Raw genomic sequence first — 27,182 nt, 5'->3', positions numbered from 1 at the left:
TGGTAGTTTTATCGGCCGTATAAACTTGGAAAAATTCCCTTACTAACCGAATTAACAAGCATGGTGTCAGCATGCGCACGCAAAGATGAACCCATCACACTCGATGATTGCGGGCACTGGCTGTCAAAACGCTAGTGTGAGCAAGCGCGGCAGCAGTGAGGGAAGTGACCTTCATGCTGTGTATCGTTTCAACGCAAGAGCGGCGAGAACACCGAGCGCACGAAGGTGTGAGCCGTCTGCAGATCCTTTTTAAAGATAGGGTGCGCGTTATTGCACGCGTTAGCGCATGCGGCCGTGCAAATGACGCACTTGTTCGCGGAGTCGAAGCCCCTTCCTGCCACGCTGCCTCCCCACTTTCCTCCTTTTCGCGCGCGATATTGAGCCGCACTCGTCAGCTCTCCTTGCGCCCCGTCCCGAAATACGCAGTTAGTTCCGGAGCGCAACGCCACCCCGCTTTACCCCCCCTCCCACCCATCCTCCTACGGCCTTTCGCGTGACGGAAGACGGCGCGTTTGATCTCCGCTTTCCTTCTTCGCGCACTCGAGACTGAGCCGCGATCGTCAACTTCCCTCGCGTGCTTTCACTCGCACGTACAGCATACGACCCGCGGCGTCGCCCTTGAACTTTATATGGAACATCACGGCGACGCCGACGACAATAATGCGCCTAGAGTGTCCATGTAATTGCTATCGCAATAAAATGTAAGACACAAAGGAAATGTGAACGTACTTACACGCAGTGCAAACTCCATCTAGAGAGAAAGTGAGGATAAAATTTGAGATGAATGAGATCGCACTGAAGTAATAAGCTTGATTGTTGCTTTGTCTTTTCATTAAAGAGTGTTAAGTTCGCTTCATCTCGACGTTAAGGCGGGCCTCAACGCTCTTTAATGAATGGACAGAGAGACATTCAAGTTTATATCACTTCGCTTTATCTTGACGTTCCATTACCCTTGATATGCCGATGAGCCATCCCTCTTTTAATAAAGTTGTACCAAGGCACGCCATCTCGACGTTCTTTTTATTTTCTCGTTGAAGTTTACCACTGGCTGGCAAAGGGTGCAGGCAAGGTAATACCACGCGCTACGCGATTTCAGCGAAGTAATATTGACAGCTTCCTTTCGGAGAGTTTGGGAGTTGCCCCAAGGAAAATGGGACGAGTTGACAAGCCGAGATTTCTCGTGTCGATGCCAATATTGGAAAGCCGATAAGTGATGCAAATTCTTACTTACGACTTTGCAAGGCGCCTCTGTAAATCGACGACGTAAGCATTCCTCAGGGTTTAGGTCATCGGGCGAAGAGGGGAAAATTCGAAAACAAATTACTTGTAACCGTTTATTGTGAGAACGTGCGACAGTGCATATGACTTGTTCCCTAGTGAAAAGGCGCAACTTGGCCATGAAATTGCTCAGTGTTGATGATGATAATAATTATGATGCTCAGCTGTGGCACGTGCCCACAAATGGGGACATTAATCGGGCGACGGGGAGACACAAACATAAAAAAGGAAATATGACACAAAGAAAAACAGAGTTGTACGTAACTGGGAAGTCAAACTAACTGAAGCGAAACTATAGGTGAGGTATTCATGAACGAAACATAAAAAACTGCGTTATACAATAACTTGAAGAACAAAATCATTCCAGTGAAAAAAAAATCTGTGTTTGTGTGTAACCTCATTAAATATAGTCTTCCTCACTCTCGCTGCCTACAATAGTTAATTAAATTATTAAATTCTCGAGTTTTACATGCCAGAACCTTGATTATGAGGCACGCCGTAGTGTGTGCGTGTGTGTGGTGGGGGGACTTCGGATTAATTTTTAGCACCTGGAATTCTTTAACGTGCACCTAATGCACGGTACACGGGCGCTTTTTTTTTTTCTTTTGAATTTATACCCCACTGAAATCCGGCCGCCGCGGCCGGGATTTGATCCCGCGCTTTCGAGCTTAAGCAGTGCGACGCCAAAGCCGCCACGCCACCACAGCGGGTGCCTACAGTAGTTAGAGACTCCTGCGTGATCAAAATTAATTTATGCAGCTGCAGCTCTACTTGCACCTGCTCAACGAATATGCACGCGTTCATCTCAAGTACGTGCCCCGAAGCAAGCCTCTCCTCAGAACCGGTCCAGATGCAAGCAAACTTCGCCAAGATCACCGCCGTTCCCGAAAACGTCCTTCGTTCGGTGATGAGCACATGATCCCCACGTCCAAAGCCCGTTTCTTGCACGCAGCTTGGTCAAAGCCGAAACAGCGCTTCGAGCCGCTTCCGGGACGAGAAAAGTAGGCACCGACAAGTTTCCGAGAAATTTCGAGGCTTAGAAGCACGTGGGATTAACTAATTACGCTCACGACGATTGCCCTCCACGCGACGCGCGCGTCAGCACAGAATTCAAGTACGGAAGGAGATTTAGCTCTTACCTCCACGATTCAAATGTATATGCTAGTGAATTCAAATGTTGTATGCTAGTGTTCAAATGTTGTATGCTAGTGAATGTTTTGGAGCAAGTATTTGATTAGGTTCTGGAGCGTTCTGCGATTAAAAGTTGCCGGAAATTGGAAGTCTAGATGTAGAAGTCTAAGATTGTAGTTTAAATCTTGGCAGCCGGGCAACGAGAAAAAGAGATTACGTGGTTACGTAACCTGCATCTGCTAAGGCGTCTGAAGCGGGAGCACTTGATGCTGTAGTTCGCACTTTATGTGATGTCGTTACATTGTGTACAAGAGTATTGCGGATGCCTAACCGATAATTTACGGGCACAACGTAGACACACTGCCATGGATTCTAACCAACTAGCCCGCCAACGTGTTTTAACACAACGTAGAGCCGTGCATTATATACCAAAACTCTACTTTTCATTTTAAGCGTATTGTTTATTTTATTGACCGGTGGGCATATTTTGTACAATGAATGTTTCCTACTACTATTACTTGCTCAAATGCGCGCAACTGCGTAAACTATCAGGCATAACTATCCAATCGATTTTTCCACACGCGCATAACGCCATAAAAGAGACTTATCTGGTTGACGCAGTATTGCTAGGTATTGACTTCTGATCTTACCATAGAAACAGCTAGTTACATTTCTCTTCCAGTAACATCATTGTAATTATTTAAGCTATTCCGCAGGTTCATTGCATCCGTCGACTTTGTTCATACTAAGAGCCGGAATTATCTAAATGTGTTCCCGTATCTATAGTGAGCGCTTAGCTGAGCACCGAACTGTTGTATAAATCAAGCGGCATACCGGCTGCTTTTGGTATCATAGCCAGTCACGTAATTGTGATGCTTGAGCAATGAACTTCTCTTTTTCCAGGCTTCTTATTTTCAACACCTTCTTTCGAGTTCACTCTGTGAGGCATGACATGGCAAGAACTTTATTTTTGTCCAGAGAAACTTGGGCCCGAGGGCAGAAGCCCCCAGGCTATTGCCCTCGGGCCCAAGGAATCCATAAATTTTCTTCTCGGAGCTTGGGTCATCGTATGGTTTTATATTGAGTTGCTTGACAGCGTTACTTTCCTTACTCAGCACACACTCCCGTACTTGCAATTCCATATGCAGCGCTTCAACAACAGCATATTGAGAGAGGGCGAGAGAACCCTCTAATGAAAGGCAGAGATTTTAGCCGGCGTGTAAACATCGCTGACATGTTACTCTGCGTGGGGAAGGAAATTCGGGAGAGCGTATTGAGTGCGTGATTGAAACCGTTGAGAAGCTTCGCGTGCACCGATTTCGAGTGGAACCAGCATACTTTGTTCTGTGTTCTTTTTTCTTTTTTTTCTCAAGCAATAAGCATATTAGCAAAGAAGTTATAAACTCCTAATGTCATGCTTTAGCGTTGCAGTTATTATAATAGGCTTATTAAATAACTTAAATAAGCGCTGTTGATATTAAGCGTATACATAGCCTGATGGGAAAAGCATGTTGAGTAACACCGTTACAGGCATTCTCTGTAACCAGAGTTTTCTCCAAAGACGCATCACTTGCGGAGTAAGTGGCGAGCGATTATAATGCAAATTCGGCCTTAAAAGGCAACTCGGGCGTTTCTGTTACAGCGAAGCTGTATGTGCGCCTAATGAAGCATGAAAACGTTACGTGCGTGTTTTCAAGCTGTGTGGGTGAGCGAAATAGTTCATCGAGTTCATATTTGGAGGGAACAGGGGGAATGTTAGGGGTGATACGGCAGAAGCATTTCGAAGACTGTGCACTAATTAGGGGCTAAATAAAGTTTGCTAAACCATCTTCTTCTTGCCTGTTTAGAGGTGTTATATGAAGCGCTTATAAAATGTTTCCGCTGCCCGGCAGTAACCAAAGATGGTGGCAAGTCTGTATTTGGAGAGAACTGGGCGATGTAATGGGTGAGGTGTGCCGAAAATGTGAAGTCTGTAGGTTAATGACAGGCTTTATATAACGTTACTTATCAAGTGTTCGAGAAATTTACAAATGTATTTCATGAATCACGCGTAAAGTTTGCCAAATGTCCTCGAAGAAATTTTGAGGTAATAGGGGCATTTGATGCGTCACGCACGAGAATTGTTTCAAGAGGGTCAGTTTTTAGAGCTATTGCTATTTAAGAAAGGCTGTTTAAATCAGTGCCCGGCTGTTTTAGGATATATGTTTCCAATGGTCCGAGAGAACTCTGCGTCACACCAAGTTTACTTTTGAGGAAATGTTGCACATGTCAACTGTAAACAGTGGAGAAACTGAAGAAACGTTTCCGATTTAATTATGACCTTTGAAAATAATTTCTGAGCCCTAACTCTCTCCGCGTTTTTATGCGTTACTTGAGGTGCTCACGGTGTCCTTGGTGAACTGAGCGAGTCATCTTGTTTTTATACGCCATGTCGCCTCGGCGTATAGTTAAGAACACCCGGCCAGAAGCTCCAGCAACACTAAATCTTGCTATCGCTTTCAATGCTTCGCTTTCGTGTGAAACTACCAAGTTTGCGATGTGGACTGGTTGGTTCCTCTTTGTGATTTACTTGTTGATGATTAACGCCTATCAACTCGTTCAGTTCGCCCTGTTTCTGAAACAGCAAGCGCTACCTAAGTACCTTCACTGCGACAAATGTACAGCTTTATTAAGCGCGTCATTCCTTTAATAGAATGAATAGATTTGTCCAATCGGTGAAAACCTAAGAATAAAAGGCGACATGTACGCTGTTCGACTCAAACACGAGTTGCATAGATGCGCCAGTCAATTTTGTTTGCTTACTTCCGAGACGTCAAGAGGTTTTGCGTGTTCCAAACGGCTGTTTTCTTAGTGCAGATCTTTCTTTGTGTCCCTGTATTTTGGATGAATTCTGAACGTCTGGGCAAATTTCATGGCTGATTCTGATCAGCCAAAGGTCGTACTCAGCCGAAGGTCGTACTCAGACAAAGGCAATATTTTAGCTTAAAACAACGAGGTTTCAGTTCCCCCAATTAGCCTAGCATTTAAAGTAGTAAAATAATGTCATTAAGCTGTGAGCGGTCTCCAGCTGCCTAGGCTCCCTTTGAGAGGTGAAAGGCACATACACTGCATTTTTGTAGTTGGAGCTTGTAGTGTATCCCTATACAGCAGTCACACGTCCACTTTGGTTCGCGATCGAGCCCGATCCGGATCGAAATTCTCGACCGCGATTGACTTGCTCCCACAGCTTGCGCAAGGGAGCCAATAGCGATCGAGAAATTCGATCCCGATCGGGTTTGATCTCTCTCGAAAGTGCGCCGTCCGACACTGGTATCAGATTGCCAGCGACTTCAGAAACATTCGGCCATTCGCTCAAGTTGGCTACCATCGTCGATGGTTTCTGCACAATAATTTTTACTATGTTCTGAATCTTAACTACGTTAGAATAAATGGTTCTTTAAATTACGGACGTCCTTCAGTGACGCGTAAGCTGTGTTCACGCAGCGTGTAATACCGCTGTTTAATTCCGCGGAGGCGCGTGACGTCTGCGATATATACCGAATCGCACCGCAAGCAGCTTGTCTGCGCCGCTGTGTTGTGCGGCATGACCCGCTGCCACCGAGGCACGTCCCGTTCCCTCGCACACACAATGAGCGATTCGGTCATCCGTGTGATTCTAGCTGCACGGTGGATCAGTTTGCACCGAAATTTGGTAATAACATTAAATAATTAGAAATTAAATATCGAAATTGATGTGGGTAGCGATTAGTGCTTGCAAATATCTATCAAACCGGCTATCCGGTTTAACCGGATGGGAAGTGAATCCGGCCTCGAAAACCGGCTATCCTAATTTCAAGAAACGGATATTCAGTATATCCGCTTGAAGTAACCGGTTAGCTGGGTATTTGAATATTCGAACACGAATATTTGGTGTCTAATAAAGGAAAGGTAAGGAGGTTAACCAGAGCAGATATCGAGTTTGACAAATTAACTATATATATATATATATACACATACATACATACATACATACATACATACAAGTACACAAGAGAAAAACAGAGGTGATTTCGGCACAAGTACAGAAGAACAAATATCCGGCTATCCGAATATCCGGAAACTATTAACCGAAAAAGCAACTGGATAACCGATCACTCCGGCTATCCGGTTTTCAAATTAGAATAGCCAGTGAATTGAATAACTGAATCGGTTCTTCCTCAAACCCGGTTCGATGTTGCTTCACTAGTAGCTATATAGGAGAGCCGCTTTGCGTGATGGACGTTGGCACTGACCATAGTGAAGGCGCACAGCACCGACACAGCATCCCATTTGAATTGACTACTGTAGTTTGGTTTTACAAGCCAGAAAGCCGCAAATATAGGAAATACAAGTAAAAGAAATCGTTGAACATCGTGTGCCATCATGGCTTAGCGGTTATGGTGTTGCATTGCTAAGCACGAGGTTGCGGGATAAAATCCCGACGACTACGGCCGCATTTCACTGGGGGCAAAATGCAAAAACGCCCGTGCCCCGTGCATTTTGGATGCGTTAAACATCCCCTGGCGGTCAAAATTAATCTGGCGTCCTTCACTACTGAGTGCCTCATAATCAAATCGGGGTTTGGGCACATAAAATCCCACAATCCAACATCATGCGCCATCCCATCGAAAGGTCTGTGTGCGTCAACCTCCTGAGACCCAAAGGCAACTCAGTAACCTAATAAGTTATAAAATGCGGGATCTAACAATCGCAAAAAAAAGTAACAAGGTTTTGTAAGTATGAGGGTTGGTTGCCAAAAGCAACATCTTTATTTTGGAGAACAAGGTAACTACCTCCTCATGTTTGTTGTAGTACAAACCATTTTACTTTGCCTAAACATACGCATCGAGATATAACATCGTGTTGGTGGACCAACGCTGCCTCCTGAATTTTTTGTCATCTCGCAGTATTCGAAGGGATTCTTTTCGTCGCCTGTGATGACACAAAGGGTTAGATCGAATTCGTGCCACCTTTATCGAAAGCTAATGGGAAGTACGTGATTAAGCCACTTTCATTTAGTTACACGTGCATCTGACTTCATATTCAGGATGAACATAATTTACGCAATCATTTCGAAGTAATATTAAAAAGGATTGAAAACCATGTACAATATCATGTGCAAGGGAACCCTCCTGGGGCCCCTTGTACATTATATTGTATATTGCGCATTGAATCCTTTTCTAAAATACTGCAGACCTACAGGCCTAAAGGTAGTTTTTGCAAAGGGGAACGTTTGCGCAGGGCTACTATGCTTGACAAGCACCCGCTCCTTGGACACTGTCGTCTGCTAGCAGAAGCTGACGTCAGCAAGTACAGGATTGTCAGAAGGAAATCATATATTCGCGTGCATCAGCCAAAGCATTTACGAAAATCCTTAAGACTAACTTATTTTAAACTAAATTACTTTCGGTCGTACCGTTTGGGCACAAATGATCAGAGTGTCGAAAAGAACACATATCAGAAACGTTAAGATGCGTCGAATTAAAAAAAAAAATTCGACATAGTTGCCCTATATTGTGAGAAGTATATAAAACATATAGTTTAGTTAATAGAAACAAGGCGCGTAATGACACGAGAAAAGCATTACTCTAGAAGTGTTCGTAAGAGCATGTGTCAGCCAATCCTGTTACTGGACATTGGCGGGGGCGGCCTACCGATGGCAAACAGCTCTTACAGAACGCAAGGCTTTGTGCATTCTGTCTCTGATTTCGCCCAATTTTCCACAGTTGTAAACTCGCGCGTACGCTCGCAAACACACAAGGTACAAACAGCGCGAAGACAGAGACACGTCCTGTGAGCTTACTTCTAGCAACTCCGGGACGCCATTTCTTTTTTAATGAACCGAAGCTAGCGCAAGCAAGCCCGAGATGCAATTAAAATGCTGACCTAGTTCCGCCGTTCCACCCACCGACCGCGCTGCATCGAACGGCCCGCTGTGCAGGGTCTCACCACTCTTTAAAACTGTGCCGTACTTCCGTTAGTGCGGAACTACAACTTCGGCCAACAAAATACCGAGAGCATGAGGCGGTGAGCACGAAAGGACTGTTAATTACTGGTAGCCGCCCATGCACCGAGTTCGACATGTACAGCCGTTACTGTGCTATTCCTAAATATGAATGCATTCCAATCTGCCAGGCTTCCCATGCGTCACAGATCAGTACGCCGTACACAGAGGTGTGCATTATTTCATTTCATTTTATTTCATTCCCGTAAAGATACCGTATAGCAGGGTTATCACATAAGGTGAACTAGAGCAGATATATCCAACCGCTCAAAAGCAAGAAAGACAGGACTCGTTATATAATCATCTTAACGAGGTTGGCACACCCGTTTAAAGACTAACATGACAGCATCTTGTTTCTACTATTAAAATTTCGTCAATGCACTTTTACTCAACATATCGAAACACCTCTACAGATGCTACTCCGCACGCATTGGTTTTCCTCACTGTCGTCGAGACTGGATCGACGACCTGCGAGGAGGCGTATACACATACATTATCGTGCACTCCATTACAGCATTTCTTTGAAACCGAGTAAACTACATTGTCTTAAAATATAGTGTACAATTCTGTGGTTCCCAAATATTTCAGCGATAACAATCTGTATTCCGTCTTCTTGGTTGTCGCACTCCTTTCTCCAACGCTTTTTAACCCATTGCGTCATATAAAAAAAACCGAGCCGCCCTGTTTGGCTAAAAGCATCTCAGTCAGTTGTTCGCAGCCATTGTCTTGGGCAAAAGGTGTTGTGGACTGGACCTCTGGTTGGCTGCTCGCTCTATAGCTCAGTCTTTTACACACTGCACGGTTTTAAGGCAACGCCTATGTAGCTTCTGCTGCGGAGCGTAACATATCTGATGAAGAGCACTCGGATGTTTGACAACGCGACGCCAGCCGCCTAAACCGATCTCTCGCGAAAGTGAAAGAGGAGGAAAGAGTTGGACAAGTCGGTTGAAGCACGCCGAGGGATAATAAGCACGCTGTCGTTCTAAGCCCCGAAACTGGGAGGACGCTATTTCCAAGCTGCCTGTAGCGCCTCCTTTCCCCAGCCATCACGGCTCGCAACGTCAGCTCCAGTGGCGAGCAAAGTTGAGGCGGTTTCGCGGCCGTTCATAATGCGAGATTAATGTCAAAGCGTTGTCTCCGCAAGCTTAATTTCTAATTGAAAGCGGAGAAAAGTGAACATTTGTAGAGAAATGCCTCGGCGGGAAATGGCGCCTTTAAAATCACGTAAATTGCGCTCGCTTCCCGCGTGCCCCTCCTGAAATAGTGCCGCATTCGTCTTAGCACCATTATAGTTAAAATTAAATTAACCGGTTTTAGTTTAATGATGAAGTGACTGCGACTACTGTTCAGCTGCAGTGTCCGCCGCCCTGAGGGGACGAGCAGTGAAGAACGAATCCGCGCAGTGGTTGAATAGATTTTTTTTAATGTAAATCTGGAGCAGAATTCCACAAGGCTTCTTCGTAAGACTTCCTTGCCACGGCCGGTAGCCTTCGGTCATAATACGTCCAGCATCATGATTGGCTGGAATGTTATCTCACGAACAGTTATAGCGTAAGGGTGTTTTGTGAATACGGGCCCTGTTACCCCTAACCTCGCCCCACCCCCACCCACCCTTTTTAGTGCACCATCTGTTTATTTATTTCTCTCTCGCTATCTAATTGTTTTGTTTTTTTTCTTTCTTTTTTGTTAGAACAACCGCCTTGGCCAGATAGCGCTTTTCTGCATCTTCAGTTCGATTTATGAGAGAAGCAGAAATTACCTTCACGAGAAATTGCAATTCTCACAAGGTAATCAAAGAGATTAACTAAATACCTTTTTTTCGAATTATTCACTTTAGGGCACATGCTGCAATCGCGACAGTGAAGTCTAGCAGTAAAGTCATGTCTACTTAACAGAAATCCTAAGGGAGCCAATCGCGACAGTCAAATTCGATCCCGATCGGATTTGATGACGATCAAAAATGCCCCACGTCATTTTCGAGATATATATTCCTCCCCAAAGTTTGCCTAATAAAATCAATTGGCGGTCCATAAGCTTTAAAAAAACTGTTAAGTTGATCACCAATATATTTCGTAGCGCATTTTAAGGGTGTATATTTCGATAATGGCACCTGTCTCACAACTTCTGCTAAGCAGGCATGATTTGGCAACCACTCAGCTTCAATTTCTCTATTTAAACGTGCATCTCAAAAGTCAACAATGAAAAAGTTAATTAGGGAATATTTTGAACTAGCTGCCTGAGCATTGAGATTTGTAGCGCAAGTAACGTCCGCCTCTTCAGGTAACCCACATGAACACGCCCAATCACGGCACATGTAGTTGATATATTAAAAATATATGTATGTTCCAAATAAGAAAAAAAAATTAATGAACCCTTCCACTCTGCGAAGGACGAGCAGATGTGTTTTACCTCAATTGACACATCTATATTATTATTATTATTATTATTATTATTATTATTATTATTATTAAAGGGCACAGACAACGAATACATGTTTTGACTGTGGAGCGATTTATTCTTATTCTTTTATGAACTAGTGACGTGTGCAACTACCACCGCATGGCAGACGGGAATTCCACAATATTTACAACTTCACTGTGAACTACATAATTAAGAAAAATGTATGAAACTCAGCGTAATGTTAGCGTCGAATTGGCCCAGAGCCATACCTTTGCGCATATCAGCTAAAGCCGCCCACATCCGCCGCCAAGGTTTGTGGGTGGTGACGCTGGCTAACACTCCCAAGGTTAGTTGTAGTAGTAAAACATAAATACCCAAGCAAGTGGATGGGGAAATGGCGCCGCGGTAGCTCAATTGGTTAGGGCACCGCACGCGTACTGCGAAGACGTGGGATCGTTCGCCACCTGCGGCAAGTTGTTTTTTCACCCACTTTCATTGCCATTAATTTATAATTTCTTTAATTCGATTACTAAGTACAAGTAGTTTCCCCTATGTTGTGCTCGACGTCTTTGTTTGTTGGCTTCTCGTGATATGATTAATAACAAATCGGCCCCCTCGGTTAACTCCCTTTCTTCTCGTTCATTATTGAACGAGAGTCTCGAATCCGGCAACATTGATGCATTCAGGTATAGCATGCGTACGTTTATTGGCCAGTTGCCTTTCACCAAAAAGATCACGTACTCCTGACGCCTGCGGCAGAAAGGATGTTCCATATCCGCCGCCAATGTTTGTGAGGGGTGGCACTGGCTAAGACTCTCAAGGTTAGTTGTAGTAAAACATAAATACCCAAGAAAGTAGATGGGGAAACGGCGCCGCGACAGCTCAATTGGTTAGAGCATCGCACGCGTAATGCGATGACGTAGGATCGTTCCCCACCCGCGGCAAGTTTTTTTTTTAAATTAGCTTCATTGTCATTACCTTATCACTTCTTTAATTCAATTAGTAAGTACAAGTAATTTCCTCTATGTTGTCCTTGGCGTCTTTGTTGGCTTCTCATGATATGATCTTCTATGGCTCTGTTACAGACTTTCCGCTAGTGTCGGCTAGCCATAGTGAAGGTTGTTTTTAATTGCGGAGGGCACGGCCACTCCCAGAAGGCGATGGCGCCTCAGGCAGAGGCACCATCATCTCCGGGGAGATGGCAGCCGGGCTGTGTTCCTGGAAGCCTATGGCCTGACGAGGGACCCCCTTTCGCTACGCGAATTCGGTCGCGGGGAACGCGAGCGGGAGTGGCTGTTCCTAAATTGGACGCTGGCCCGTCCCTGTACTGTGGACAGGGCAGAGTCAGTCACGGCGGTAGTTATGCTCTGGAGTTATGGGAGCTCCTGTTCCCAAAGTTCCCTGAAGGAAGCACTGACACCTGCCAAAATGTTGTCTGGCATGTCCGCAAGTGTGCGTTCTAAATTTTCCAAACGGCGCTCCATAATGGGCATGCTCCCGACTGTTGTGCTGCCCGAGCACTGCGAGACACTAGATAGTGCTGTCGCGACCGAAGCCCTGTCACCTTGTTCCGCCAGCTCAGCTTGCTGCATGGGCTCCGAAGGCCCGTCCTGTGCCTGGGGCTCCGTGAGCATGGCCAATTTTGCCTCTAGCTCTTGAATTTTGTTACCAATTCTAAACTACGCGTCGGCACACTCAAAACTAGTGAAAAGAGGTATTGCTATGACGTGTTTACGTTCCGCCCTTAGAAAGTCATGCCACCACCTCGTCAATCTGAGCTTTTCGCAACAACTTAATCGTCTCGAGAAGGCAGGTTTTTCAAAATCTATTGTGTCAATATGTGAAGAGCTAGTGAAGAAAATAAAAAGAAGGAAGCACCCCAAACACAGATCGAAAAGGTAAAAAAGTTTGCACTCATCCCTTATGTGTATCAGATGAGGCAGGGGTTAAAAAAGACAGCCATGAAATATGGTGTTCAAGTCGTCTTTTCAGCAAAAACCCGTTAAACAAGATTTGCAGTCTTGTCAATAGACCTAAACATGGATCTAAGGCTATGTGCCGCGTCAAACACTCGGGGCAGCTCGTGGCATGCTCGGAGGGAGTGGTCTACGTCATTCCACTTTCGCGCGGCAAAAAGTACTTTGGACAGACGGGACGCTGCCTTAACATCCGCCTTAGGGAGCACCAATGTGCGATCAGGAATCTGGCCGCGCATTGTAGAAATTGCTTATGCAAACCCTTCTTTGAACAAACCGAAATATTGTATAAAAATATGAATCAAATCAACCGCGACATTGTGGAAGCCTACTTCATGCATGTGAACTCAGGCGCATGCGTCAGCCAGACTTCTATCGCTTTGCAGGATAGAGAAACCGAGTTTTTGAATGGCAAGATAGGCTAACACCCTTTCACCCTTGTAAGCGTCACATTACACGTGTTTACATTTTCTGTATATTTTAGTCACTTGTTTGAAAAAATAAACCAGTTGTTAGTCTGCGCTCATATCGTGTATTCCCTTTTGTCTTTCGTCCGGGTTGCGCTGCCCATCCCAAGGAACATGTTCAATCACCACCTCGCCCAGCTTGCCTTGCTGATTGAATTTTGTTAGCCAGAATTTCGGTGTGGCACTTGAGTTCAGCATTTTTCCGCTGTAGGGCGGCTTCAGTTGGTGTTTCCGGTGCCCCCGCAGATGCAGCAACGATGGTTGCACTCATGTTCAGCAGGGCCCCCGGAAGTGGTAGCCATTTGAGAGCCAGCCACAGGGTCCCGACTGCGGCCTCGGGCAAACGTCAGCCCGGTGGCCCACCGAGCCACAGCAGTCACATGCGGTGATCGTCTTCTTATAGACACTCACAGGAATGCCCTGATAGCTGCAGTAGATTTGACGGGGCACCGTCTTCCCTTCGAAGGTGACCACTGCAACGTCAGTGTCGACCAGTTTCCTCACGGAAAGAATCTCGCCATGATTCCACCTCAGCGTTTGCTTGAAGGAGACCAATGTATCATTGGGGTCAATGTTGATGACCCCCTTGCAAGCGTCGCCCGAGTCTTTGACGTGTCCACGGAATGAGAGCTGGCAGTCCCCGACCACCAACATGCCGTCCCCGAGGAGCCTCTCAGCGGCGGGCACTGAGTTCAGTCCACACACTAACGCATTTTGATCCCATACGGGCCATACAGAGAGGAAAACCCGTCCACAGTCACGTATGAGGTTGCGCACCGCAACTCCGACTTGGCCTGCTGGAACGAAGGTCGCCTTCAGATCCAGTGTTGTGCGTGGCTTGAGCACCACGACAAGTTCGTCGCGCCCAAAGCGCGGCGTGTGCTGCGGCCGCCATTGGGGCTTGCGGGTTCCGCCCTTCAAGACCGCGCTAGCTGTGCCCCCGTGTGGAGCATGCGCGAAACGAGCCGCAGCCTGTTGCGGATCGGCGGCGCCGGTGACCTTGGGAACGTGCGGCTTGTGCTTGCGTCGCCATGTTCGGACAATGTCGTCCGAAAGTTATTCTGCGGATGGTGGAAGGTCATCGAGTTGAGCAGTATCCATGCGTACGACTTACATAGAAGCAGGATCCTAGCCAGTCACAGTCTTCGGAGCCGCCATATATGGCCGGGGCTGGCGGAAGTCACCGCCATTAGGCCTAGCGGCGCGGCGGACGGCGAAAGCTTCAGACTCTCAGAAATTCGTCAAAAATGGGCCCACCTTGATGAAAGTGGTGTCCACTTGTGCCGCTGAACTTCACTGCGATGATGATACCAAAATTTACGAGATCCGGCTTGAATGAATGCAATTAGAGACTATCATTAGCGGAGCCGAGGTGTAGCGCGTTCGTTGCCCACAAGCAATCAGAGATGTTTGAAATCTGTCGCGTTCCACTCTTAAAGGCGAAGCGTAAGCGTCCTCCAGTTTTTATTAAAGCGCAGGAAATAAGGCCTCAGGATGGGTGAATGCTTAAAAATCATCTGTCTTTGTCATATTTTATGTACGGTATCGTTAGTAATGTCGCACATTTACGATTCGCACGTTTCCCCTCTACGTTCAGTTTTCCTATAATGTTTAAATGCCAGAATGACGCAGGTAACTTACCTTTCTGCAGCTGATGACGTACAGCGGAGCTTTGTACGGGAACTGCAGCTGCTTACCTGGTGCCACAGCAATGGAAGAAACCACAAAGAACCCGAAACGACACCGACGGGGAAAATGCGCTTGGAGTGTCCATATACTTGCTATCGCAATAAAAGCATGATTCAGCACCAAGCATGGTGTAAGATACAGGGTATTTCAGGGAACACTTTCGAAAATCTTTAAAAGTTGCCTGTGGTAGATATCACAATTCTAGTTCATGAGCTCGTCTGCTCGAAGCAGCGGACAATACTTCCACAAAAAACTGAGATCCAAAATTCACTAGTTAATAAAGCATTTGCTAATTAAGTTTTTAGCTAATTACATTATGGCCCATATTGCAATTTACAAATTCTAGCCTTGCAGTTCGCAAGGCGGATCCACTTGGAACGAATTTTCAATATAACACGTGTTGAGATATAAATTTCCGAACTTTGCAGCGAAATGCATTGGCGTCACAGTTAATTTGTTAACAAAACGTCGTTTCATGCACTGAAGCACACAACTGGGACGCCAATGTATTTCTCCGCAAAGTTCGGGAATTTGTATCTCGAAACTGGTGTCGTCCTGAGAATTAGTTCAAAGGGGATCCGCCTTGCGAAGTCCTAGAAAGAAATCTTAGCAAGAATTTGTAAATTGCAATAGGGGTCTAAGATAATTAACTAAAAAACTAATTAGTGAATTCATGTTACTTACTCGATTTCTCATTTCAATTTTTTGTGCAAGTAGTGTCCGCCGCTTCGAGTAGACCGGCTCATCAACTAGAACTGAGCTATCTAGCACAGGCAACCTTTAAATATTTTGAAAGTGTTCGCTGAAACATCTTATATATGCTCCTTTAGGTTGGGACACTTCTCGGCTTGCTTGCAAGGCGCGATCGACCAGATAAAGTAACGTCGCACGGCCGCCGGTCCACTGACAGCAGCGGCTACCTATCGGCGATAAGACGCAACTTCAAGACAGAAAAGGCTTCGCCTCCCATTGGTATAGCAACCGGCACTTCGCGGGAAATCCGAAAGGATTGAGTGGTGCGGCGAAAGTAGGTCACTGGCGGAGAAAGAAAGGCGGCTATCACGCACTCAAGGTAATCGAGGTGACGCCACAGAAAGAGCGCCCGTGTGTCACTGAATTTACCGGAAAACGTCGGTTGCTATACCAACGGTAGATAAAACCTTTTCTGTCTTGAACTTGCGTCGCCCTGCCGATAGATATCCGCTGCGGTCACCGGACCGACGGGCGCGCGCCGTTGCTAACTTATCTGGTCGATCATTTCTCGCGAGTATCCTCACCTAAAGAGTATATAACACCGCGCGCAACAAGACAGCGCGCGGTACTGAAGGAGAAGCAAAACGAATTTCCGCGCTGATCAACGCAGCCGACGTAACGCGTACTAGCCACCGTTCAAACCGCGCGCGTCCAAAAACGAAAGCGAAAGTGTGGTTCAGTTCAACCGCTTGGTGCGTTACAGTCGATTCGGCAACTCGACTCTGTTGGCATCGGTGACGCATTCCACAGTTGGTTGGTTGCCGCAAGGTAGGCCGGAGGGCCCAAAATTTTCTTGTGGAAACTGCAAGTCTGCGCTGCCTTCCCCCCCCCCCCCCCCCCCCTCCCAGCCCGACAAGCTCAACCTACGAACAAAAGGTAGTACTAGTACTGTCTCTGTAGCTTCCCCCCTTCTAAACCCGCTTTTTTCTAGGTCGTTCTGAGGCGATGCGCCGACACGCAACACCCGCTTGGATACTATAGACGAACAGTGGCCCGATAGACGAAACTATGCTTTTATCGGTTTCATGCTTGATAAAAAACGCATATTAGGGCCCTTGGATCATTCTACATGCATCTATATTAATCGGCGTTATGCATTTCCGCATGGCTACAGCTCAGTTTTAAGGGTGCACGGTGCTTTTCTCGGCCCACACGCAGAAAAAAAAAAAAAAAATCCTGAAAGAGGAATGGCCATATGGACAGGATGTCTAGTAAGTAGTAGTTATACTCAGGTCTAATAAAGGTGTCACACTGCGCTCGTTTGATCGCAATCGAGCCTGATCGGGATCGAATTTATCAGTCGAGATTGACTTCGCTCAGTCTGAATCGCAGTCCGAGAATTTCGGTCCGGATCGGGCTCAATCGCGATCGAAAGTGCCACTGGTATAAAACACCCAGGGTAACCCGAGCTGTGCACACGTAATCAGGTGTTATGTAAATTTCTTTGCCACATCAAATAAAAAAAAAAAAAAACGCTTAGTGGCCACCAGTTGAAAAATTCTGCGTACAGGCATAAAAACATTGTTATGGGTACGTGGCACCTCTAGCCTATAGAGTTTTTAAAAATTGCCTGTTGCATTGCAGCACAACTTTACTCCTTGAACTGAATAATTTGAACAGGCAGACTTGAACGGTGAAGTCTATACACACTGTCGACGAATATCAATAAATTTATTCGCGATTGCCGGCACAAATTGCAATTTACGAACTGTAGACGGCGAGTTCGCAAGACGTATCCAATTGGAGTGCATTCTAAGAAATAGTTGCTAAAGTCTCCATGTCCAAAGTGTGCTGCGATATAGATTGGCGTTCCCTTTATTTTTGGGCAACTCATTAAAGAATGTTTTGTTATAAAGTAAGTGGAACATCATCACATTTTTACCTCAAATTTCACTGCGCAGCTCTCATTGTACCCGAGTAGTGGATATGCCTTGCTGACCCACCAGCTACAATTAGGAAATTTTACTATATGTGCCCCAAAGCAAACAGTTACCAATCAGTGAAATTGTGATAATTTGTCAATTATGCATTTTGATTTATTGTACAAGTAATATCTGCCTCTTTGAGCGATCCAGTTTAAGGATTATTTGCCACTGGCAATTTTTAAATGTTTTGTATAGTCTAAAAGTGAAACACCCGATATATTGAGTTCTCCACTTTAATTAATTGTTTCATACCGAGGCCACATAGTGCAATCAAGTCACTAACTTTATCTGTACTGTATAATATACGTTCCTCCATAGATAATAACACATATAAACGTTTGCCCTCAAGGTTCTGAAGAAAGAAAAATAAATCACTTTACATATGTAATTTAAAGCAATATATAACTTTGATAGCGTTCTATTCTTCTTTTTTTAATTCAAAAGCATGCCCTTAGGCATAATAGGTAGCGTTCTATCTAAAGGTGTTTATTGTCTGGCCCATTGTGAGGAGAGAGAGAGTCACTACCAGCTGCCCCGTTGGTCTGGTGTGCTCAGGCCGCTACTTGTACCCTACGTTCTGCTATATCTGTGCGTAATGTATAAAGCTTTTCGTTTTCTCTTCATCTGCTCCAAGAGTTTGTCTTTGGTCCTCCATCCCGAAGTCGCAATAGTGCATGTATTCAGGTGCAAAAATTACTGTAATCTCTGGCTATCATATAGGATGCGATACGGTCAGACTGCCTATTCAGAGGTTGCACAGTGGGAAAATGTGCTGATAGAAAGGCATTATTGCATGCTATATGCACAGTTCAGTCTTGAAAGAGCTAACAAATGCAGTCGAGACCTGGTGCATGTCATCCACTACGGCTATTACATTTCTAAATCAAAAAAAGCTTATTTAGATTCCAACATTGTATTGGATCTGCATTTGTTTTTTGTAACGAACCCACTAATTTCACTAAGAGGTAGGTAGCAAATGGTGTGAAATTCATTTTGTATGTTGTAACCTATGTTTGAAACTCAAATGCATTTTTTAAGCCAACAAACATTCTGGCTAAAGGAGGCTAAAAACTCAACTTAGAACTTTTTTGAACATTAAAACTGGTCCCTTAGCTTTGCGTGGGAAGGATTCATGCACAAATATATGATCATGATCGAAGAACCATTGCTAGGTGGAGGAGATGGAGAGAAGGCCCATAACCACCACTTTTTTATGACTCGTTATGACTGTGACCGGCCTCTTTACAGTGAAATACAAGCAATTTGTTGATTTCACCCTTCCACATTCATAAATCGCAATAGATTAATATCATCGTCATGCGCCAGGGTAGAAAATCCTTTAGGCCCTCCCCTGCTCCTCTTTAAAGAACAATTGTCAGTTTTTTTCCTAGCTTTGCCAATCTCGGCTCTCTTTTTGCTGGCACGTCCTTTTATTTTTATTTTTTTGGTCAAAGGAAAGTTGTGTCAAAAAAAGCGTATTGAGACCTTCCCATTAAAGCTGCTTGCAAAAAGCTTTGAATGTTATCGCAGTGCTTGGGCTTATCTTGGAGCGATAGCCTCTTTCATGCCTGCTCATTGTCTGTGTTTCTAAGTGCTTGTGCTTATGTTGGTGCGATAGCCCTTTCATATCTGCTCATTGTCTGTGTTGCCAAGTGTATTTGCAGGCAAAAGTAAGCATGGGGCGGAAATTTGGCTTGTGAGAGTGTACAGCTCTTTAGTTAGTGTAGTCTATCCTAAGCAGACAGTTCTACAGTCTACATACATGGAAGCAAGCCTTTTGTGTTTGAACTTAACCTGCACGACTTTCCTTTTTTTTTTTTTTCCCCGCATTGTCGTATTTTTGACATCCGCAGGCGCCTTTTTTGCAAACCTTGATTTCTAATGCCACGTAGATGTATCGAAGGCACTGCAGCAGTTATTGGCGTTTTCGTCCTCGTTGTACATAGTCTTCATGTCGGCACAAAATACCACGTGTAGAAAAATGGTAGCTGAAAATTTACATGGAACCAGTTTATAGATGGGACTTGCTCGGCTATATTGTTGCTTTGCAAGTTTGCATGCATTGTAATAAACACATCTTTTGTACCCTGTTTACAACTTGTGAAGTCAACTGTATCAGTTCACAGCCATTGTCAGAGTTGTTCGTAAAATTTATACCATGGCACACAGTTTGCATTAAAAATTTTTCAAATTTCTTGAAACCTTAGTAGCTCAACCTCACCTGGTTATTGATCAGTTTATATCTTTCTCATTCTTTTGCAGCTGTGAAAAATGGCTGACCCTGGAAGCATTCTTGCTGTAGGAGGTGCCGTCAGTATGTACTAGCACCCTTTCACTTGTCTTTTTTTTTTTTTCCCCTCACAAACCGTTATTTCAGCTTTACTGGTCAAATTGGTATGACAAGTAACTAAATCCTGGGCTGCAGATTCCTGAAGGAATCGTTAGTGTGAAGTTCTATAGCCTCCCGAGAACCGAAGTCCGCTCAAGGGCATAATAACTTTTAAAGCCAGTTCTTATTAGCGATTGGTGTTATGAATAGGAAAACACCATTCTTTTGTTTGAATACTCCAGTTAGATGATAGAGGAATCACCTCCATTTAAATGGAGAAAGTAACCATCTCCTCATGACTCTTGTCATAAAAACCATTTTTATTGGCAAAAAGAATAGATGAAGATCTAACATAGCTTGGTATGTTGGCTTGTTGATGCTGCGTCCTTTAGTTTTGTGTCAACTCGCAGTAATTGGGAGGTACTTGACATTTGCCTTTTTCTCATTTGTGACGACGCAATGGCCTAGACTGATTGGTGGCGATTTTCACAAATACTCACTGCATAAATGTTTCTAAACACCACTTTCGAACTGTTCAGCATGCTTCAGACTTTAAATGCGGGGTGCATATTTTACATAATTGCAGCTGATCTAATCCCGAAAAGCAGTAAGAGCAATTCACCCAATTAGGTACTGTGGGGACGAAGAGGATAGTCTCCTATACGCACTTCTGTGCCTGCTGAATCGCCACAAAACTGCTGTCATCAGTGGAAGAGTCACTTTTACAGGACGAGTCATAATAATTTGGGTAGGTTAATTGCGCTTCTTGCCGGCACATTGTCATGCACCAATGGTGCAATGCAGCAGTAAAGAAAAAAGGTTATCTGTGCTCTGTGTTGGTGGTTGTTGTAGGCAACAGTAAACAATATTGAAAAGCAGCTAGAAGGAAACCAGTAATATTTCACACATTGCTACCGCACATCTTTTCTATTTTATTTTAGCAGCGAGTACCAAAAATGTTGAAACCACATCAGAAGCAGTGTACATGTATACTATTTACAAAATGGGAATGCTTACCACACCATGTTGGCAGAAATCACACTGCACTTGTGAAATAGATGGATGTATTCTTGCCATTGGCTTATATCTAAATGAGAAGAGCGTTAGGGCTTTGGTTTTTTATGCCCCATTGGAGCTCACATGCTGTGAAAGGGACTGATACAGACAAGAGCACCTTGATGTCATCGTAAACGAGAAGAAATGGGGTTAACCGAGGGGCCCGATTTTTGTTAGTCATATCATAAGAAGCCAACAAACACTGACACCAAGGACACCATAGGGAAAATTACTTGTGCTTAATAAGGGAAATAAAGAAACGACAAGTTAATGGAAATGAAAGTGGATGAAAAAACAACTTGCTGCAGTTGGGGAGAATGATCCCACAACCTTTGCATTTCGCTGCTGAGCTGCTGCGGCACCGTTTCCCCATCCACTTTCTTGGGTATATATGCTTCCTAATAGAAACCTGGGAGTGTTAACCAGCGCCACCATTCACGGATCTTGGCGGCGGATGTGGAACATCCTTTCATGCCGCAGGCATCACGAGAATGTGATCTTTTTTGGGTGAAGGCAACAGGTCAATAACCCCAGACATGCTACCTGAAGGCATCAATATTGCCGGATTTGAGACCCTCGTTATGTAATAAAAGAGAAGAAAGGGAGTTAACCGAGGGGCCTGATTTTTATTAGTCATATCATAAGAAGCCAACAAACACTGACACCAAGGACAACATAGGGGAAATTGTGCTTAATAAATGAAATAAACGACAAGTTAATGGAAATGAAAGTGGATGAAAAAACAACTTGCCGCAGGTGGGGAAAGATCCCGCAACCTTTGCGAAATGCGAAGGTTCTTGCATGATGCAGAGTTGGGAGCTTTTATTTAACTTTCTTTTATGTATTAAAAGAAGGGGGGGGGGGGGCATCTTTGGTGCCTCCCACCATGCTGCTTACTGATCCAGAGAAGGACGCAACCATTGTGCGGCAACAGCAGACTCCCATTGCTTTCCCATGTACACCTCCATCACATGCTACGAAACTACATTCAGTTGCATACTTTGCAGTGTCTATGGCGCATGTGCTGGTGTTTTAGCATGTCTCATAGCTTTCGCTGCACTGTTAGTTGAATGTGTAAAAGTCGTGGCTTACTTGCTTGAGCAACGACACTATGCATGTGGCACCACAACCATAATTCCAGCGTTGGTGGCTTCCCATTGTTCTTCTGATCCTCTGGCAGGCACAGACTATATAGGAGGCTATATGAAAATTCACATTGCATTTCAATAATTCAGCCACTGAACTCCACCGCCTGCTGCATTTTCTCAAGCATTTTGTGTTCTGTAATTCGTGAAGGGCAGTGCCTTTCGTAAATTTTCGTTCTGAAGGTCTTAGGAGGAGGAGGGAAGCCCTCCTGTATGCCAAGTCAGTTAAGAGGAGACACTCCTCGAAACAACTTTATTACTTGTACTAGAGGTTTCAAAATTCAGACAATTACTCAGTTTTCTATGCAGATTTCAAATATACCATTACATTTTGTGTTGCTGTTGCAATTCTTAAGTTATGTGATGCACAATGGGAAAATATAGTTTTCTTTGTGGGCACTTATTTATGTACTACATTTTCACAAAAAACATCGTGCTGTAGCTTGTTTAGCTCTTTGTAGATCACAAAGTGCCGATATCTAGCCAAACAGCATGTACAATTACTGGAACTATGCAAGAAGATTAGAGCATTTGACCAATTTTTTTTCTCGATTCCCTAAAATATAACCCTTTAGTTTTGCAACTAATGCTAGGAGACATTGTAAGTTTATGTAGCTATCAGCACTGTACATATCTTCAAGATTAAGTATGCCAAATTTCGTTAGTATAAGAATGATAGATGTACAAAGTTATTTTCATGTGATTAGGAAAAAAATTTGCTGATGTGTCCTAATCTTTTTTCATAGTTGCAGTAATTGTAGATGCTGTGTGAATAGATATCGGCACTTAACGGTCTACAAAGAGCTAAATAAGCTACAGCACAAAGTTTTTCGTGAAAACTTATTACACAATAAAGCGCCCACAAAATTGCTCTATTTTGCCATCGTGTCGGACATAACTCAATAACTATAGCGGTTACACAGAAACTAATGTCATATTTGAAATCTGCTAGTAATGTTCTATAAGTGGGTGGATTTTCAAATATCTAGTACAAATATTTAAAAGATGTTTTTTCGAGGAGCCTAATTCTGAATCTGGTAACCGAAGCATTCATTAAGCAAAAGCAGAATAAAATACATTTCAGGTGCTTATATATATATATATATATATAAAACGCACACCCACGTTGACGCACAGGAGGATTTTTGCATTTCACCCTCGTTGACGTTGCGACAGCTAGAAAAACTGCGGCCTCATGCTCGGCAGCAAAATGTCATAACCACTGAGCAATTACGAGTCTGTATTGAACTTCCACTATCAGTTGCACACTGCTTTTAAAAGGACACTAAAGAATTAAATAATGATCTATGCTGGTGAATTATCTTGCTACAATACAAAAAAAGCCATGGTTACACTGAGAAGAGGCTTGGTAATCCAGAAAAGATGCAAAAACAATACAAGTGGCAACATCACATTGAAGTTCTTGCACCAGATATCTGTGAGGTCACGGATTTTGATGGCGTTTGCTTGGGCCTAGTTAATTATCTATTGGTAAAGTTGGTCTATATAGTATTCTTAAAAAAAGCAATTACAGAACTTAGCAAGTCCCAAGAACGTTTACTGAGCCACAATGGCCCAAAAACGAAAAATTACTTAGGAATTTGTGACATCACTGTAATACCTGTTTCGGGGTGGGGGCACGAAATTCAATGGAACTTTGACTGTCATTTCTTCTAATAATTAACCTTTTATCACAAAAAGGACCCCTAGCGTTAACTGATTAGTTGGAACCCTTGCTTACAGCAGGAGTTTAAAGAAACAGCTTACAAGAGGAACTTTAAAAGAAACAACTAAAGATGCATGAACTGGACAGAAAAAAAGAAAAGTGCACGCCTACACACATACACTCTCACACACACACATAAACAAACAAAAAGCCAGAACACTTCGCACAGGTCATTCTTGCAACCTTGTTTTTACTTTATACCCCACAGACACGAGCATAATCTAAACATGTCAATACAATGTGCAGTACAAGAAAATCGAAAAAGGGACAACCTATCAAACTTAATGTAGTCACAAGGTCAGAAGAATAAACTGTTGGAAGCAGTACTTTTGTGCATACGTACCTTTGTTCTGTCCAGTTCTTGCTCCTTTAGTGACTGTTATGGAACACCTATGTACCTAAACTTCCACCCTTGTGTTAAAGGGGTCCTGAACCACACTGCGGGCTTGATAAAGAAAACATAGTCCGCGATAGCACAGGCTGCTGTGAACATCTCAGCCAAATTTTGCAGTCATGCGTGGTACGTGGAGCTCGCAAGTGCAGCACAAAGTCCCTATTTCTCTAATGCTCTCTTTTCAACAGAAGCCTGCTTCTCACTTTTTTCTGGATGCTTTATTTAGCAATATAGCAGATTTTCATAAGCAGCTGCTATTGGCCAATCAGGGGTATTTGCATCAGTGCGCTTCTTCCTACTGTTACTATGTATATTTATTGATACAGTTTGATAACCAGGCTGAAGTAAGCAAAAATCTGCATTAGAATTTCGATAATAATTCTGTACTTCCAGAAGAAGCCGACTATCGTCTGCTCAGGCTCGACCGCGGCCGCCCGCGGAGGAACTAAACTTTGGCCACCCTGTTTATCGGTGTCGTAGCATTTGGGTCCTGCCAATTTCAACTAGCTTTGAACACTCGACTAGCCTCAAACCATGCAAAACTTAAGGTCAGACCATACGCACGTTTGCCAGCGTGAACTCACTCCTGGCTGCTTCTGGTGAGACGCCTTGGCAGACTTGACTTCATATTGAGCTATCGATAGCACTTCAAAATGGCAAGTTGCATGTGGCTACTGTCCGGCGGGCCAAGCTGGTGCGGGACAAAGCTGGTCCGCACCACATAGCACGATCAGACTGGAGCATGTGAGTGCGAACGCGCACTCGAGCTTCGTCATGCAGAAAGTAGTGCACGACTGTAGTGTGCATACGCACTACAGTTACTACAGTATCTTGTAGCTGCGGTCTGCTTCGTAACATAGATACCGTAGCCGCTGCGGGTTGCCGCGACGAGTCCGCTGGCTTGAGCGCACTGTGGCTCGCCAAGGACAACGACGTTTTGCACGTCTTAGTCGCCAAAATTGGAAGTACTGGCATCTACGTGAACATCGAAAATCATATTTGAACTGCACACCACGGTGATGTTCAGTAGGCAGAGCGTTGTGGGCATGCTGTGCAGTATGTTGCAGTTAAATATGCTTGAAGCAGTAATGCTTTGTTTAAAGGGACATCAAAGAGAAGCACCAAACATTTTTAAACTGATAAAGTAATCTATAATATGCTGTGGTAGACCAGCGGCCATGGTATTGCACTGCTGAACTCAAATCACAATTTCAATCCCAGGCACTGTGGCCATATTCCGATGTGGACAGAATTGAAAAACGCTCGTGTACTGTGCATTGGGTACATGTTAAAGAACCCCATGTGGACAAAATTAATTTGGAGCTCCTCGCTACAGCATGCCTCATAATGAAATTGTAGTTACGGCGCATAAAAAGAAAGTACACTTTCAAAATATTGATTTCATTATTGCCATAAGAGTTTGATTAATAGAAGAGACCACGAAAGCTACTAAAGTTCAATTTTCTTAAAAATTTCATTGCAGAGTCCCAGTGCCATTGTGTCGGTGCAGTCTTGCAGATTTTAAAGTATGTTCTCATATTTAGGTCTGTGTGGCACGGTATCCATTCTTGATTTTTGCCGCGTTCAGTCCTTGGCTCCTTTGCAGTGCAGTTTAGTCCCACCTTGTAATACAAAGAATTTACCAGGCTGCAGCAAATACATCGGAACCCATGATGTCACGATGAGCACGAGCTAGTACAAAGGCGACGTTGCCACCAGTCTTTCGTTTTGCATCTTGCTTATCAAGCCTCCTCTCATAATAACAGTGGCTTTGCTGGCATTGGAGACGTGAAATTTATTAATACAGCTCAACTAATTTTTCTTTTAGTGCCCCTTTAAGACATACTTAGCACAGCAGGCTTAGTGCTACATGCACAGGAAACATTGCTCTATAGTGCTGCAAGTCAGGATACATGTTCCTGGACTGCTGGTATTGCACCACCAATGTGCTGCCATCTTTTCCATCATTGTACTTTTCTGTGCAGTTGGAGCAGCGGGTGCCCTCATTGCAGCGCCAGTAGCACTGGGTGCTGTGGGCTTTGGCGCCGCCGGTGTTACTGCCGGCTCATTGGCTGCTGCAGCACAGGCCACCATGGGTGGCTTCGTTGCGAAGGGCAGCCTGTTTGCTCTTTGCCAAAGCTGGGGTGCTGCAGGCATTCCCATCGTTGCAAAGGGAGTCTTGGCCACAGCTGGCGCAGTTCTTGGCTACAACGTTGGAGACTGAACTGCCTTTGCTAGCAGACACCATGACATGCACAAGTGTTTGTCTAAGGTGCAATAATAAAACCAGAAAATTCAACCCTTGCTTTCATGTTTTTTTTTCTTTTTTGTAATGTTGCCTGTATGGCATCTTCAGTCGCACTGAATACATTTGTTATGTAAAACTGCGCCAGTTCTACAAGTGGTGGCTCTTGGACACTTGACACTGATCTGTGTACATTGAATCGACCAAAGTTTGTATGCCTGCCTTAAAATCCTTGGAGTTCAGAAAAAAAAGATTGAAGGGCCATTAAAACGCCTTGAAAATAAATGTGCTTCTTGAATTCCTTGAAGACTGCGGTTGAAGGCAGCTTCGAACATTCAAAGCTAGAAACTCAGTAAAGAGGCTATGCCATGGACACTGTTTATATGAAACAATCCAGATTATTTTCTTTAAAGACTGTTCCAATGGGCTTGTTAAATTACTGTTGGCATCTTGGAGCTGGGTAAACACAGATCAAGTGACCAAGTCATCCCACCATTTTGTTCTTTCTGCTACTTGGTTTCTGCCGCAGCCATCGTGGCTCAATTTTGATGCCCCAGGCTCTAAAAATGCCTAGTGAACAATAAGTTGCAGCCATTCAGCGTCAACAAAGTATATAGCTGAAGTCTGACAGTGCTAACGAACGTGC

General features: G+C 44.3%; 1 protein-coding gene and 1 long non-coding RNA gene across 2 annotated transcripts in view; one reads left to right on the top strand and one right to left on the bottom strand.

Annotated features, from left to right (window-relative positions):
• The window catches only part of LOC129385088 (uncharacterized), a 43,366-nt gene extending 28,232 nt beyond the window's left edge, over positions 1-15,134 (bottom strand). Inside the window, exon 1 of the long non-coding RNA XR_008612646.1 lies at positions 14,916-15,134. This is a non-coding gene — a long non-coding RNA (uncharacterized lncRNA). The remainder of the gene's footprint in view (positions 1-14,915) is intronic.
• Positions 15,135-16,323: 1,189 nt separating this feature from the next.
• On the top strand, positions 16,324-26,590 carry LOC126531296 (interferon alpha-inducible protein 27-like protein 1). Its single transcript, XM_050178784.3, has 3 exons — positions 16,324-16,592; positions 19,904-19,955; positions 26,277-26,590. The coding sequence occupies exons 2-3, from the start codon at positions 19,913-19,915 to the stop codon at positions 26,513-26,515; spliced, it is 282 nt and encodes a 93-aa protein (XP_050034741.1). The 5' UTR covers positions 16,324-16,592; positions 19,904-19,912; the 3' UTR covers positions 26,516-26,590.
• Positions 26,591-27,182: the final 592 nt, after the last annotated feature.

The sequence above is a fragment of the Dermacentor andersoni genome, chromosome 5, assembly GCF_023375885.2.
Source record: "Dermacentor andersoni chromosome 5, qqDerAnde1_hic_scaffold, whole genome shotgun sequence".
NCBI lineage: Eukaryota > Metazoa > Arthropoda > Arachnida > Ixodida > Ixodidae > Dermacentor > Dermacentor andersoni.
The sequence above is the reverse complement of the archived record's forward strand: the minus strand, read 5'-3'. Positions and strand labels throughout refer to the sequence as shown.